The sequence below is a fragment of the Drosophila melanogaster genome, chromosome X (genome assembly GCF_000001215.4).
Source record: "Drosophila melanogaster chromosome X".
Classification (NCBI taxonomy): Eukaryota; Metazoa; Arthropoda; class Insecta; order Diptera; family Drosophilidae; genus Drosophila; species Drosophila melanogaster.
This window is the reverse complement of record NC_004354.4, coordinates 19,068,188-19,084,611: the sequence shown is the minus strand read 5'-3', so window position 1 is coordinate 19,084,611 and position 16,424 is coordinate 19,068,188. Positions and strand designations below refer to the sequence as shown.

General features: G+C 43.6%; 4 protein-coding genes and 1 long non-coding RNA gene across 6 annotated transcripts; 2 read left to right on the top strand and 3 right to left on the bottom strand.

Moving 5' to 3' along the window:
• Positions 1 to 594: 594 nt before the first annotated feature.
• Positions 595 to 873, bottom strand: lncRNA:CR45503 (long non-coding RNA:CR45503). Its single transcript, NR_123955.1, has one exon. It is a non-coding gene; the product is annotated as a long non-coding RNA:CR45503 (long non-coding RNA).
• Positions 874 to 1,321: 448 nt separating this feature from the next.
• CG7423 (uncharacterized protein) lies at positions 1,322 to 2,003 on the top strand. Its single transcript, NM_133119.3, has one exon. The coding sequence runs from the start codon at positions 1,433 to 1,435 to the stop codon at positions 1,805 to 1,807; it is 375 nt and encodes a 124-aa protein (NP_573347.1). The 5' UTR covers positions 1,322 to 1,432; the 3' UTR covers positions 1,808 to 2,003.
• Positions 2,004 to 2,045: 42 nt separating this feature from the next.
• On the bottom strand, positions 2,046 to 2,947 carry CG14191 (uncharacterized protein). Its single transcript, NM_133118.4, has 2 exons — positions 2,863 to 2,947; positions 2,046 to 2,747 (listed from the first exon to the last, which is right to left on the bottom strand). The coding sequence occupies exons 1-2, from the start codon at positions 2,866 to 2,868 to the stop codon at positions 2,172 to 2,174; spliced, it is 582 nt and encodes a 193-aa protein (NP_573346.2). The 5' UTR covers positions 2,869 to 2,947; the 3' UTR covers positions 2,046 to 2,171.
• Positions 2,948 to 6,019: 3,072 nt separating this feature from the next.
• On the bottom strand, positions 6,020 to 6,892 carry CG7406 (uncharacterized protein). Its single transcript, NM_133117.3, has 2 exons — positions 6,801 to 6,892; positions 6,020 to 6,739 (listed from the first exon to the last, which is right to left on the bottom strand). Exons 1-2 carry the CDS (start codon positions 6,804 to 6,806, stop codon positions 6,239 to 6,241), a joined length of 507 nt encoding a protein of 168 aa, NP_573345.1. The 5' UTR covers positions 6,807 to 6,892; the 3' UTR covers positions 6,020 to 6,238.
• An 8,746-nt stretch (positions 6,893 to 15,638) lies between these two features.
• CG34330 (uncharacterized protein) lies at positions 15,639 to 16,337 on the top strand. Of its 2 annotated transcripts, none has more exons than NM_001298495.1 (1): positions 15,639 to 16,337. In NM_001298495.1, exon 1 carries the CDS (start codon positions 15,845 to 15,847, stop codon positions 15,989 to 15,991), a length of 147 nt encoding a protein of 48 aa, NP_001285424.1. In that variant the 5' UTR covers positions 15,639 to 15,844; the 3' UTR covers positions 15,992 to 16,337. The 2 variants fall into 2 exon arrangements, with proteins under 2 accessions (NP_001285424.1, NP_001097029.1); NM_001103559.2 differs by having other exon boundaries at positions 15,720 to 16,337.
• Positions 16,338 to 16,424: the final 87 nt, after the last annotated feature.

The following is a 16,424-nucleotide window of genomic DNA, read 5'->3' as shown; positions in this document are numbered from 1 at the left end:
CTCTAACCGTCACCACGATTTCCCCATCCAGAAAACCCCATTCCATTCCTACGAGTTCTGTTTTCGCATACCGCACTATCTAAGTGCGAGCAGCAGAACAATTGAAGTTAATTTTATTTTTATTTTTATTTCCGGCACCCGCTACTTGAGTATTATTATACTAAGCCTTAGAGTGTGTGTGGCTGCCACGCCCCAATTTAAGTAGTTGTTTCGGCTAACATCCGCTTAAAATGCGCCCTTCTATGCGCTTCTCATTGTGTTCACGTTATAGATACAAGCCCTTTAATTTGCTAAGTTCCATTTGTTATAACATATGATATATTAAACTTCAACTACATTCTTTGAATTCAGCTTACCTTATATTTAAACTCGTCCTTCTATGCGCTTCTCAATTTTTTCGCCTTATAGATACAATCCACTAATTTTAGTAATAACCGTATATGGTATCTTAAACGTAAACTATTTCGTCTTTAATCTCCGCTTAATATACGCTCTTCTATGCGCTTTTCAAAGCATTTACGTCCTGGGTCCACTCCGTTGAATTTGCTATATCCTATTTCTAGGAACCGCTGGTATCTCAAACTTCAACTACCTAAACTCGGTTGCTGTTAAAGTGCGCTCTCCTTAAGATTTCAACTTGTTGGACACTTTTTAACGTTTCACTTTCGGAATGGTAATCTTTGCCCATCCCGATACTCATACCCCATTCTCTGCCATTTTATATCTGTCCGTTTCTTATTATGTATTTGTAACCAATTGGTTGCCAAAACCCCCCGCTCTGCATTCACGCTCAGTCAATTTTTTGTTGCCACTGCCGCTGCTGCTGCTGCTCGTGTGTCCTTTGTGTTGTTGCTGTTATTGCATGTGTTGAGATTCTCATGGAAATTTGCATACAAATTGCGTCTGGCGCGTAGGAAGCCCTACCATTTGGTGGGCGGTGGCGGGCTATATGTACCATGAACACTGACTGGAGGACGGGGACAGATGGCCCGACATGCGTATGGGGTTAACGAAGGGTTAACACAACACAAAAAACCAAAGCCCGAATGAAAAAACACAAATATAAAACATTGCCAACAACGGCAGCACCTGACAACTGTCAAATTCTGTGGGTTACCATCGATAAATAAAATGGGGGACAATTTTATGACGACGGGACGAGGTCATAGAAAACTTTGACAGATTCAATGGGATGTATGTTGTTATAGTTTTAAAAGCACCTACAAACGGCAAACTTTTAATGCCTCTAATTGCTTGCCGAACGCAGCTTTAACGATGTAAAAGGGCACTTTTGTTTAGGAACACAAACATCAAAGTAACCCAGCACGTCAACTTTAGAATTGAGCATACGTACGTACTACTATTGAAATCATTAGATTTTATGAATCGCATTGCTTAAAATACGGATAAAAACTGAGTCAAACGGATCACGATGGGCGATGGACACAAAATCGAGGACATCATCTGGACAATCAAGAACGGCGTGTACGACGAGGTGGAGCGAATTTTCCTAGCCGGATCGCTTAATGTGAACGATCAGATGGGCGTCCGGTTCCCCTTGCACTACGCCGCCGACTTTGGCCAGCTGAAGCTGCTGGAGTTCTTTGTGCGGATCGGCGCGGAGGTGGACAGGAAGGACAAGTACGGCATCACACCGCTCCTGGCGGCCATATGGGAGGGGCATACACGCTGCGTCGAGTTCCTGCTCCGGATGGGAGCCAGCCGCACGGAGCGCACGCCCGAGGGGCAGAGCTACGCGGAGGCCGCCGAGCAGGAGGACATTAGACGGCTCCTGGCGCGGGACTGAGGTCCTTGGGGATGTCCTCGTAACTCCTGACAGGGCATCATATATGGGAGATCCACCTATTGTACATTTTGCAAATTTTTAGTGTAACCTTTTGATAGGTTCATTTGCTAGCTGACTGATTGTAAGCGATGCATCAGCAGCTCTTACAATCTTGAAAACGAATTTTCTTGGAATTACAAGGTGGATTTATATCGAGAATCTCTATATCGGATTATTACTAAAAAAGAAACATTAGTTTCTGTTTTGATAGTGGAAATGGCTCTTCTATACCGCACTGTTTTATTGGTTAATGTTGGGAAGTATTTACAATTAAGGTCAGTGAGAAACAGTAACAAGTTAGTATCCGTTGACCAACGGAGAGCATTTACCAACTGCTCTGGGCCCAACCGCCCTGAGGAGCCCAACCGCCGGCGGAGTAGCTGGAGGCACCGCCGGAGGAGTATCCACCACCGTGACCACCGCCGTAGCCGCCGCCATACCCGCCGCTCGATCCGGCGTCGGAGATGACCTTGATGATCTTGACGTTGCCACCGCTTCCGTAGCCACCACCGCCGTATCCACCGCCGGATGACCAACCGCCTCCGTGGCCGCCACTGTAACCACCGGAGGAGCCGCCTCCGTAGCCACCTCCATAGCCACCTCCATGGCCACCCCCGTAGCCACCTCCGTAGCCACCACCACCAGCTCCGGAATCGGTGATCACCTTGATGATCTTAATCGTGCTGCCGCCTCCGTGGCCACCGCCGCCGTAGCCACCACCGCCGTAGCCACCACCGCCGTAGCCACCACCTCCTCCATGGCCACCACTGTATCCGCCGCTATATCCTCCTCCTCCTCCGCCGGATGACCAGCCGGAGCTGAGGGCACTACCTCCTGCGCCGCCGCCGCCCAGGAAACCCGCATGGGCCATACTGCACACCGCCAGCAAGCAGACGAAAACCTGCAAGAGATTGGCAGGAAACGCGTTAGTTGAACTCACAAAAGGGTACACATAAAAAAATATTCGAAGAATGGGTTTCACTTTCTGTGAAAGTGTTAATCCGCGATTGGCGCACCTTCATGTTGGCGTGTTTGAGAGTATTGATTGCTTCGGAAGAACTGCGACTGTGTCGGACTGGAAGGGCGATCTTCGACTGTGGTCTGCAGCGTTTTGGCCGCCGCTTTTATGGCCAGCGACTCGGATGCTCGGTAACCAGCTTGGCTCACTTAACCCTGCCCTGCCCCAACAGCTGCGGCGCACAGTGGGTCGAGTCGCGTCCAAACCGGACAGCAAGGCATGGTTACTCACTAATTAATCCATCTCTTGGCGGAGCAAGATATACTTAAGATGTATTCAGCGCAATGAAACAACTCCAATAAAAATCACTAAAGTAATCACTTTAATCGAAAAGTCAAGGAGGTAAATACATACTTTAACATACATTTTTGACGAATATTACCGACTGGTATGCCTTTTGAAATTGTATATTTACAACTTTATATAGTAGTTGATAGTACTACTTTTAATCTCGCGATCATGTTTTATTGATTTTATGGTAATTTAAGACTTCAATTTCCCCCCGTATCTGAGCTTATATACAATAACTTTGTATAATATTTGTTTCCTATTGTTTTTAGTTTTTCACATCGTACACTAAAGGGAAATAAAGTATAATAATTATTAAATTGGCATTTCCCATATATGCCTTTGAGTGATTTCCCCACAATACGGAGAAATAATGTCACTGTGTGGAGTCTGCTCGTGTTTGACACACTAATTGCCGGTCCACGCGATGGTCCGTTTTGAGTTGCGGCATCATCATTACCATGACCATTACCATTACCATCACCAGCGTTGTCCAGTTGTCTGCATGAGGGCAACGGCCCTGACCCCACCCCATCCCCATAACCTCCACGACGCCATTCCATGCACACAGCATCCGATCTCCACCCGCGGCACTGAGCTCTAAGCTCTGCTGCTCCAAGCAGCAGCAAGTTACAAGCCCCACGCTGCGGGCTAATTTATGTCGCGGACTGTACTGTATGTTGCAATCCAGGCAGCCCGGAGCTGTCAAGTGGGCTAACTTGCATCGCCAGGTCGGTTGGAGGAAACCCTTGGCGAAGACGAAGGCACTGCACTTGCCGGGCCAAAAACCTTTCGATGGCGCATTTTCAGCTCGTTATGCAATTCATCGAAATCGACACAAAGTTGCAAAAATAATAAACAATAGCTGCCAGCAACATGATCCAATAAACAGGTAGCGATCGCACCATCATCTAGTGGTGGATATCAAATGGGCGGTGTACCTGGGCATTTTAATAACCAGGTACTTTACTTTAATAGAAATGATCACGCTTAATTATGCTATGTCGCAATATTATTACGAATTCGATGCAAAAAGTGTACTTTTTTTGTTTTTATTGTTATTAGTACCTGGAATTCAATTGCCAGATGGCTGGTGTACCTGTGTGTATTATTATAGTCAGATTCGTCCCAACTTTAAGCACATATAATTATTAGTTTCGTACGACTTTTAATCAATTTTTTTTTGTGTTGTTCCCCAGTTCCAGTTCTTGCACCCTAAGTGGACAAATCAATCTGTGTTTTTGAAGCCACATTTATGTTGAGTAACTTTGCCATCTCTGTACCCAAAACAATTTCGATCTTGATTAATCCGGCCAACGCGATCGCAGCTCCATTAACTTTTGGCCCGCAGTGGCGATGGGTCAAGCAGAATGCTATTAATTGCCGCTCCACCAACTCGATTCGGTTGCAGCAAAAGCTGGTGCTGAAGTTGAAGTTAAAGCCAACCTTCACTTCTCGATCTGATAGATGAGCCATACATTTCCCGCTGATTGTCGGTGATTTCATATTCGGCTGGAATGACTATAATGGCCAACGGCGGCACGATGCTCGAATTATCAAGGAAAACCAATCTAAGGAACATTTTTCTAAGAGGCCAGCACTCGCAGCACTTAAAGATATTCTTATTGCTAAAATGCTAAAAGTGGTGATTTAGCATATTAATCTTTTATTAAAGCTGGAGCATAGCATAGAAATCACGTTGGATAGCAAAGGCTTTTTGTTGAAAACATTTAATGTGGCTTTGCAGAAAACAATTACCGATAATGCATTTCAGTTAGCACAGTCGGAAGACATTTATTTTTGATGAACATTTCACTATCCGTATTTTATTATGATTTATGGCCACGCCTGAGTTATTGCCAATAACAATTAGTGATTATTTAACGGGGTCGGATATGTTTTATGCGCAATAAGTGCTTATTTTTACGCGTATTTATGGATACTCCATGTAACGCAGTTTCGGGGAGCTTAGAAATAATCATTATGTAACCCACACGATGGCCATTAAACTCAATTATATTTGACATTTGGAATATACATATCTATCTAGCTGGGAAATCGAATGCAAGTCGAATCATAATTATGCATGATATTAAATGTATACAATCTTAATTAGTCACCATCTCCACCTGAGTATCCATTAATTAAGACATAAAATATGCCCACAAAAAATCGCAGCTCACGAACGTGTGAATATAGACAAAATACGAAGAACCGAAAGACTTAAGTCCATTTTCGGCCCATAGAAAACTAGTTACGGCACCATCAAATACTCGTAAAAACAAATTTAATGATGGAAATTCAAAACAAACCCAAGACGCATCCGCAATTATTTATTTCGATGGGGAATTACTTGTATCTCACAGCTTGTCCAGAATAGACATAATTACGAGACGATAATGGATTCATTGCCTTTGCGATGCTGAAGCTTGCCACGACTTGACCTTGAGCTTAACCCACTGTGAGCCGGCGGTACTGAAATTACATATTTTCCAATCACCTATGGAAAGTTTCCAAAATCATAAAAATATGATATCGTAATCGCAAATATGAAAAATATGTCATATAATCTGATAGATACCACTGATGAGGGGATTGTGCTCGGCGAGAAATGCAAGGTAATTTCATACCGTTTTGTGATATAATATGCCATTTCTATTGTTGCGGTTGCTACTTCAATAATTATATGGCAAACTGGTTATAAGTACAATAATTTCTGTAATTGCAAACAAAACACAAATGTGGCCAAATGGGTTAAGTGGAAAGCGAAACTGGCCAACAAAGATGCTCTCAAAAACCCCCGATCATGAGTAATCAACTCTTGGGACTTCCCAAATCGATGGACAAAGAATCAGGCAGTACTGGTTATCTTTTTCATTTTCTGTGTATTTCTTTAAAAATTAGCAAAAAAAATTAATGGTTTCTAAGCGCACACACAAAACGCGTGCGCTGTCCTAAACTAACTTCGAGCATCGAAAAAGGCCAATATCGCCGCACAACTCCGACAACAGGAACAAAAGAGTTGACATCAGCGCACTGGGTTGCCTGGCATCTGTTGGAATGTCCGAGCATCTCCGAGGAACTGCTTAGTTCCATCCGGAGCCACCGGAGAACCAGCCGCCGCCGGACGACCAGCCACCGTGGCTGCTGCCATCGGCGATTCCGGAGCTGATCAGCTTAATGATCTTCACATCTTCGGCGTGGTGTGCGTGTCCATGGCCTCCGCTGGAGTAGTCGTAACCGTGGCCATGGCCATGGCTGTGACCCTCCTCCTGGATGACCTTGATGATCTTAACATCCGAGCCGTGGCCGTGGCTGTGACCATAATCATGTCCGTGAGAGTGGCCCGCCTCGCTGATCACCTTGACGATCTTCACCTCCTCGGGAGCATGGGCATAGCCACCAGAGTAGCCGCCGGCCCATCCGCCATGACCAGCCTCCTCGCTGATGACCTTGACGATGGTGGGGGCGCCGCCTCCGCCGGATGACCAGCCACCACCTCCTCCAGTTGACCAGCCACCGCTAGCGCCGCCTCCGATGAATCCGGATTGGGCCAGGCTGAAGCAGGCAATCAGGCAGATGAAAACCTGGAGACGGAACAAAAATCAAGAGGCTGCACCCTAATTCCGAGTCACAAGGAGCACCTACCTTCATATTGTTGTCGGTTACACTTGGGTTTAACTGGCACTTGGCGATGGTCGAAGTGGGTTGTGGGAGCTTAGCTCGGAAACTGATGACAATGCTCTGCCCTGCGGCTACTATTTATACGGCGCCTAATGTGGGTCACTGCGAAGAGAAATGCTCGCCCCCATCATCCGATTCCCATTCCAAATGTGACATTCGCTGACCCAAGAGCTGTATCACTAATGCACCCATTTTTCCAAGACTCTTAATCACCAGAGGCTATTAATAATGTGAATATCGAAAGGAGGAGGGTAGCCCTTGGACCTTCACGTTCACCAGATCGTAGGTAAGAAATAAACAAATGGTAAATATGTAAATCAAGCCAGGTCTATAATATGTATATTTCGAAACTATTTAAATACGAAGTATTTAAGTAAAAATGACTTGTTTTTAATATATATTTAATAATATATTGGTTTATAGGTCTAAAATTCATTTCAAACGGTTTTTAATATAAACAATTTTAAAGATCCAAAGAGATCACAAAATATCTTCAATACATATTCATAGGCACAAAGATGAAGCAGAAGTTGGCTTGACAACCCTGCTGCAAAAACAATCTTCAAAACATCTGGTCGCCCTGGGCGGAAAATACCTCAACAGGTGTTTTGATTTTGCCCCACTACCGGTTATCGCGATTCACGATTTGCGATTCTCTTTTTTTTTCGCACTGAACTCACTTTCGTGCACCAAATTGGCAAGACACTTTAGATGGGCGAATTATGCAAATTCGCGTGTGGGTCAAAGTGAAAGAAGTCGGCGATTCGGAATCAAAACACCAGCAGCCACCAGTGTTGCGTATGCACATCTGCTTAATTAAGCGCCAAACATCGCGGATAGCTTGTTGTTTTTATGGCGCCTCGCATGGGACGGTCGATGAACACTTGGCCAAAACCCATTTGCCAACTTTCTAGCCGCTTTGGGACGTCTGCACTCCGCTAGCATTGTGCTCGTTAGCATTAGGCATATTTACCTTTTTGATTTCTCGCGCCACACAACGAATCACATTCTGTAATGAGCCCAAATATTTTGCCGGCGCTCAAAAGTTACCACATGGGTGTGCACAACTAGATTTTTTGGCCTTGATTGCATCACATTTCCAGCTACTGATGAAGTGCCAGCAAATATTGTTGCTATGATCGGCATATTTGCCTCCGGCGACACTTTGCGTTGCAAGACATCCGACATCCAAGTTGCCAACTGGTTTGTGTGTCAAAAGATAAAAAACGATCTCAGATCAAACCAGATGCATGCGAGTTTGGCACCAGCTATCCCATTGGCTTTAATTGTACAATTTAAGATATTTAGCACTTTTTTCAAACACATTACCGGGGCTCTGCTCGGTGAGCCATTAGGCTCGATTTATAGCCGTTGTCCTTGTGTGTTCCATATGCGCTCCATATGCAAATCGGGCTCACGCTCGAACGCCCAAACATATGCAACAAGACACGGAGCAGGCCAAATGCGATAAATATGTTGATGTGGTCGTGTTTTTTTGCACTATCAACAGCGCTTTCCCGCTTTTCCGCTTTTCCGCGTTTTTTCCATGCGCATTCTTCATTAAAAATAATGAAAATTGAATTTAATTCGCTTGTTCGAGCCTAATTATAATTATGTTAATGGCGCATGTTTTTCCACAAAATTTACACAATATTTGCCCAAATCGTCAGACGATTTTCCCGCTGGCCACCATGGCAGCCAGATAGTATCTGGAAAATCATGTTCCATTCCATTACATATCGTGACAGGGACACCGGGTTGGCTTAGTTCGCGATTGCTAATTGGAAGTGCTTTAAACTGATTTTAAACATGCATTTTTGATGGCCATGTGCAATGTGCAATTAGCGTCAGAGCTCGCAGAGCATAAGGTAAATTATGATCATAAGACTCACCTGTTATATATTGGCCATCCACACACATACATATACTATATGTTTCGGGGTCAACTCGAATATTAAGTTTTATAAATAATTCTCACAAAGCCTTCGCTTTGACATGGGCTTACGTTTAAATGGAAATATCAAACCAAATTGATTCGCCATTTTATTGGCGGGCCAACAACGAGCTATGTTTTAGCGTAATTAGTTGAAAAAAAAAAACGTGATATATTCGTTTGATACGGATAATCCACGAATAATTGCTTAAAATTAAGTTAGTTTGTGTTATGTAATATTAATTATTAATTACATTGTAATGGCAGTCGGCAAATCTCTCCAAGGTGGCTTTCCTTTTGCTTTTCCCTCTGGTCAAAAATCATTCGCTTGTCGCTAATTTTGCCACTTTAGTTTAACCAACGATATGGAAACAATCGCTGAGCTTTAACCAAACCGAAATCAGGCGGAGTGGTGGGCGGAGCATGGGGTGAAGGGTGTATGGGGGGGGAGTGGCATTTCGGTTTTTGGCCAAGTTGGTTACAGCGATTGAATTTAATTAGCTTATCATGAAAGCGTATTCCACATAAATTTATCAAAATTGCTTTACACAGCAGCAGCAGCAGAGACAGTGGCTTCCGCGAGTGGGGTAGGGAGTGGTGGGGCAAATTGCATTACGACCCGCCCATTAAACTGATAAAAACGAGATCCTGGAGTGGCGATGGTACGGTGGGGCGGCGGGTGGTGTTTTTCGGCCGGGCGGGCTGGCTGAGCGGCACTTTAAAGTTGATGGCTCGAGAGAGAATCTAAAATCAAATTTATTAACGCACATTACAACGCGCTCAGTTCATAGCACACACCCCCTTTCAGTGGGCGGTGGGTGGTTTGCGTTTCGAGTTCCATGGTCGTAGGGTGGCTGCCAAATAATACACAGGCGTTGCCTTTTGTTTTCCGCCAAAGCGGGCGGAAATGTATTTATTTCACGCCAGCGAAAGCTCAGCAAGCGCCGTGTTTAAGAATCGGCTTAAACAATAACAAATTTCCAGGGCGATATCTTTAAAGCTGCCTAAAAGTATGCCGCAATATGTTTTCAATCGGAAAATACCATGCATTGCATACATTTAGACACCTCACGCGGTGACTTTCATTTCGGGTAGTCAAATAGTTTGAACAAATTCCATATTCCATCGGGAGTACCATACACTGCATACTTTTAGACACTTCAGAAGAGAAATTTCATTCCACGCAATGAAATCATTAGATCCTTGTGATCCTTGCCCATGGCCAGTAGTAAATTCAATCGGGAACTACCACTGCATAGTTGCAGAAATCTTACTAGTTGACTTTAAGACCTTAGATCTGATCACATTCCAGGCAATCAGAGCCACCGTTTGATCCCTACTGATTGTTTGTGTTTCAATTATAATTATTTCAGTTCGCAAACCAATCACAAGGCAGCCCAGCGTAACAATTGTCGGTCCCTCTTCACTTTACCTTGGGCTTATTCCGCCCAAGTGGCTCCAAGCGCGCACAGGTATCTTGTATCTGTATCCGCATCATTATAGCCGACCATTAAGCCATGATTACTGCGCTGCGAACGCGACACCCCCATATGCCCTGCACTCGCCCATCGGCGCGACCACGCCCACAATTTCCAGTGGGCTGGGGATGCCTTAAGCCGCTTGGCAAAGTTCGGTCGACTTATTTCGCCTTATCGACGAGGCCTTTGAGGCATCCACTTTGATAGCTGGCCAAGTGTGTTAATTGATAAGCAATCGCTAATCGCGCGACAAACAAAAAAAAAAAAAAAAACGACGCGAGGGGGTGGCTGGGTGGCCATAAGCGTGTGTTTGCCACCGATGCGTTACGCTGTCTGCCGTCTCTTTCGCCCGCAGTCGCCGTCTCTTTCTCACTGTCAGGCGTTCGCCTGTAGTGTCAACGCGATTATGATGATTATGCCGCTTCGTAGGTTTCACTATGCCGTTCGCAATGATAGCACTTTAAACGTGGGATAATCAATCTTAATTAATCTTGAACCTTGAATCGAATCAACGATTATCTTAAAATTACAGCACTTCCTGTAATTGCAATAGTTGATTTAGTATTTAATTATTAAACCCAAAAATATATAGAAGTTGTCTTAATGATCAGAAATCGTATGCTAATCCTAGTCATATTTTATATTTTTCAAGGACATGAGAATAACTTCATGTCCAGTAATTCGAGATCCTGTCTTCCAACACCAATCCCCCTTTGCATTTGGCTTAACTCTTTTGTTAATTTAATTAAGCTAGTCAATTTTCATCCTTTCTGACCACATAATCACTATAGTGAATTGTTGTGCCCCAATGGGTGGCACTCATAATGTATCCCAATGCAGATCTAAGGGACGAGGCCACCGAACAGGAGCAGTATATTAGGTTGTCAGGAGGGGAATGGTTGCCCGGAGGGGAGCAACATCATCCGCCCGGCAATTGAAGGCATTTGCGCGTGAAATTACATTGAAAATTTAATTGTGCACACACACACACACACACACAACGACAAAGTGCAGCAGGTCGCAGTGCATTAGACACGCAAAATTTGCCCATAAATTAAAATTCTACACACCCAGCGAAAGTGGCACGATTTTCCACCGCCTGTCGGGCTTTTTGCATTACAACTGAGATTATCGGCATTCAACGACCGTACTCAATGTCAGTACCCCCCAATGTCATTGATCTCTTGCTTATCTTGGCCACAGATAACGAAACGGTAACGAAATGCATTACAGCTCAAAAGTAACCCACAATACATATGTATGTATAAACACATTCAACGGAAACCTTTGATTTAATAAAAACAATTTCCATCTGCACTACTGCCCTTTTGATCACATTTAAGAGCTTGTGCTTTGTCAATAAATGCTGTATTATTAACTGAAAAGGAATAAAGGAATGGGGGAGCTGGGAGCTGGGAGCTGGGAGCTAGGAGCTTTCTGCACGCAATCATTAGTTGATTATCTATCGATCTGCTGGATTTCCCAGCGATTTCCACTGCCACGCCCCCCTGCCTTACCACCTGCGCCACCACATGCGAAAAGTGGCGGCGCATTTCTCCTGTTGCGGCAAGCTACCAAAAAAAAAAAAAAAGAAAAAAACGAGGCAAAACAGTAGAAAAAACCAGTGCTGTGGAAACCCCTCAGCTGATGCAATTTTCCTGTGCGAAAAATTAACAAACAAACACACACTCACAAACACACAGACGAGTGTGGCAAATGAAAATGCGCGCGCGAGAATTCAATTTGTGGAAAAGAAAATGGTGTTAGATGAGTGGCTACGGAGGGTCGGGCTATAGCATGTTGTTGGGTTAGGCAATGGTTTAGCCCGCTGCCTGTTTACTTGAGGTTTTCCCAGCACCCAGCACCCAGCACCGAAGGTTTTCCTTCCATTTTCCCTAGACTCTTCCGCCGACTGTCGGCATATATGAGGGCCAGCCGGAAGGAAATGCAAGCGAACAAACTGAGCGCGCCAGGCAAATACTCAGCCAGAGTGGGTGGCAGTGGTGCAGTGGCTCAGTGGTTTAGGTCTCGGTCTCGCCAAGGCAGCGCGAATGTCTTGGCTTAGACCAAAAATTGGCACAACCGGAAGTCGATTGAGCTAGCTGCTGCCAGCAGACTTGTCGCCAATCACTCGGCGGGCAGACATGGGTTAAGAGATCTGGATCCGGCACACAGTGTTAAGCAGTTTAAAGTCTTTACACAGCGACTGATAGTCCTTGCTCAAGCGAAGGCCTTAAATCGGTAAGTTTAGCCTGCAAACAATATATATTAGCTGTTATGTAAGCCCAAAACAGATTGGATTAGTCGAGATAATGCAGCGAAAGTTTTCGCAAACCTTAAAATTCAGCGAAAATAAGAAGGTGACCACTTTGATATACTTAATCATATAATCTTATCCACTCGCACTGTGTGCTATAAAACTTAAAGAGCTTTAGAGGAGAGTGAATTATTTAATTATACATATGTACATGTTTAATAATCAAGTTCTATTTTTGTCATTAAGCCGCAAAAGAAGCATATATAATATTTGAATTTTTCCAACTAAGGAAACCCTTTAAAAGCCAGCGTTAAGCCGAATGCTCTCGACTGATGTTTACTTCATTTTCCTGAGAATATTTCATTTCTGCCTTCATTGTTAACAACTAAGACCCCTTTGGATGCATAGTTGGCGTTGCCAGGACAACGGTGGGTGCCATTCAACAGATCCTGGCACAATTCACATGTGCACCACACTGGTGCGAACCCCGCATCACTCCATTATTATAGTTTACTCACACTGCGCAAACTACAGCCGAGTAAAAACATATCTAATCGATAAAAGATACTGGTCACGATGGCATCTTCAACATAAAAATGCTGATTATCATTTTATGCTTAAATAGCGTTATAACGCCATTATGAACGGACAACCACAATAGGTTTTCATTTAATGCACGTCTTAATGCAGAAGTCGCCTTCTTCAGGTGCGCTTCGTCACTACGTAGACGCGTGCATTAACAAAAATGTGTATCCTTATTCATTACTGAAATTCAATTTTCAATGTAAATTAATACCTAATTTTGATCAGTGCATAGGTAGTTGGTTCAAAGAGCTGCTGGAATTACTAATGTTGGCAATCTGTTTGGCTATGCCACGCCCCCGTCCGCGCACCCCGCCCCCCAGTTGTGTGCCAGTGTGTAGGACCAAATATTTCTATTATTAATGTCTGTTTATCTGCATGCGACGATGTCAGCCGTTCGCTATGGCCAGCCATGTAGATATGTATGTACTTATTTATTGTATATACATAAACACACAACCATATAAATTTATGTATGTGCATGTATATACCGATCTGTGGGGGTGTCTTTGTTTACGCTGCTTTATGGGCTTCGATTAATTTTGCGCGTAAATTGCGAGAGGGGAGGTGCGGAAAAGTGCAATTTGTTGTTGTTATCTGCGGGGCTATATTTAAACATAGTTTATTAGTTGTTGTTTGCAGCGATTAAACGCGTGGCAGACTCCTCCCCCCCCCCCTTTCAACCCACACCATGCTATTGGCAAAAATATTGCAGACATTTAGTTTGAAGATGGCCAAATTCCAAGGGGGGAAAAAGCTCGCGAAAAATGATTACGTTCAATCAAGAGAATTATTTCAAATCGCTGTGCTCCGTTTATCACGTTATCAACTCAATTATCTACGCAGTTAAGCCAACATAGATGTACTGATTGTGTATGTTTTTGGCCAGATTATGCCCAGAATGCAGCTGTGATACGCACATTAAGGAGTCGATGTATATAGATAGATTAGATATATAGATAGATAACTATCTTTGCTATTTGCCAATTAAGAGAGTGGTATTTTTCATTCATTTCAATCATTACATTGTTTAATATGATAACAACATGATAACAACATGATAACAACATGATAACAACATATTAAATTATAGTACCACAAGTTAAGTTTAAACATTCAAATGAAAATTCTAAATAACAATAACTTGTTTGCCATAGAAAAGGAATACTTTCTTATTTAGGCATTGTATATATTTAAATTCATAAATTTGTATGTACGATTAGTTATCGAATTAGTCGTGCAGTTCTGACTAAAACATTCCGAATATCATTCCGAAACATATTAAAAACTCATCATAATCTTCAGTAAACATTTTGCCTAATGACGAAGTCATTTTGCAAAGCAAAATTACAAATTAGACAGTAGTGCGAATTGGCGACACATTTTAGTTAGCTCACCTGGAAATGATCTCACCTCATGGCATTGGTTTTGTGCTGATGCATTGCCATTTTATTGAGGAAAGTCTACTCGTAAAAAATTTTGATTGTAAATCGCCGGAGTTGAATTTTCGCAGTTAATCACAAATGCTTAAGCGACACTAAGTTAAGTTTGTTTATTTCTTAATTTTGCTGCCAGTCGGTGGAGATAACATTCCACATTGATACAGCTTTACTTAACAGTTTAAGGTATTGCAAGTTATTGCAAAAAAAATAAAGATAAACAAATTCTAGGGGGCCAGTTTGTAATTTTTAAACCAAACATGAAAGGGAAATCGGCGGGCAAATTTTGTTTGCCCACAAATGTGTATTCGTGTTTAGACTCAAATTGCTTAGATAGTGACGCACCTCGTTCCAAGATTAGGCGTTCTTGATAAACACTGCCAATAAACACGGTCCGCGAATAAACAAACAAAACATTGCAAAATATTAAAATATCACATTGGCACAGACATGAGTTTATTACTTATGCACTGCGAAAAAATGCTGCTACTTTTTGGGTCTTCAATATATTTTGGGCTGGAAATAGAAAACGTTTGATTTCGCTGGCTATTTAAATCATTTAAGAACTTACTGTTAAACAGCTAATTGAATTATTTCAATAATTTATAGTATTTAACATGATCTTAAAAACTCAAGGTTGGAAAAGGGGAATATTAGGGATATGGCTTCTTAAATAGAAGCTACTAGTTTTTGAAATCGAAAACCTAAATTTATCACTAGTTAGTGATCTCTAGTATTTTCTAATCATTTATGGTTTCTAACGGTATGCATCAATATATTTTGATTTGAAAATTCTATGAAATGGCACCATTGCAGGTGATTTCCAGATACTAGCGCTAGCTCGCACCGAATTCAACCGGATTTTCTCGCAGTGCACCTATTCGCATTCGCACACATGCTAGAGCTTTTCGCCATCGAAGTGCGAATCGCGCTTATCTAATGAGTCGATAATCGCGGCGAGTGGCGGCGGCAAAGGAAGTGCATCGACGAGCGGTATTTTCTGGGAGCTTTTCCGCTGGCCCGTGGAGCCCGGGGTGGCGACTGGCCGACGTGACCGGCAGCACATCGGACATCCCATGGGCAAAGCTTCCCGCGGGTTCTGGTTCTGCCTCTGCCGGCTCTAGTTGGGGCTCCCACTCTGGGACTACGTTTGCGATTGTGTATATAAGGCCCCATGCAGGGCGTGCGTCCCGCGCATAGTGCAAAAAGCTCTACTCGCGTTCACTTCGCATCCGCTCGCCGCATTCCCGTCCGCACCCGGAGTAGTGTCCAGTCACTCGTCACTCGTCCCGATTTCCCGCAAGAGAGCAAGCAACAGCATGTGGTCGAAAATTGCCATCGCCGGAGCCCTGCTCGTGATGGGTGGCGTCCTGTCCTCCAGCGTGGTGGACAACTTCGCCTACGTGGATCGCTCGCTGCCGGTGGCCATGCCCAAGGCAAAGGCCTTCCAAGTGAAACAGGAGTGAGGATCCCAGGAGGAGGGGGTTTTCTCAAGTGGATCCCGACTGGCTGTGTCGATTAGGCAGTTCCTGGAGCAGGAACCCCGTGCTCTTCACTCGGCAGCTGGGATATCTACTGGCCAGCCGGCTACTCTGGCTTGTGTTTGAGCTACAAGTTGACCACAAGTGGGAAATAGTTGGTGCAGGTCATCAAGTCGATGCACCCGCTGGGAAGCCACCTCCTTGCCCATAGGAACAATTCGAGCACTAAACTTTAATTTAGATATATTTTTTTTTTTGTTAACTTAATGTGACTAATTTAAGGAGTTCCCTATGCGTAAGCAATAAATAAGTTAAACTTGACTGTCAAACGAACTTTTTTTGTGTTTCATTTGATTTTATGCGAAGACCAGTGTGCAATTATCGCAGTCAATAATGAGATATTGACATCGGTGGGCAA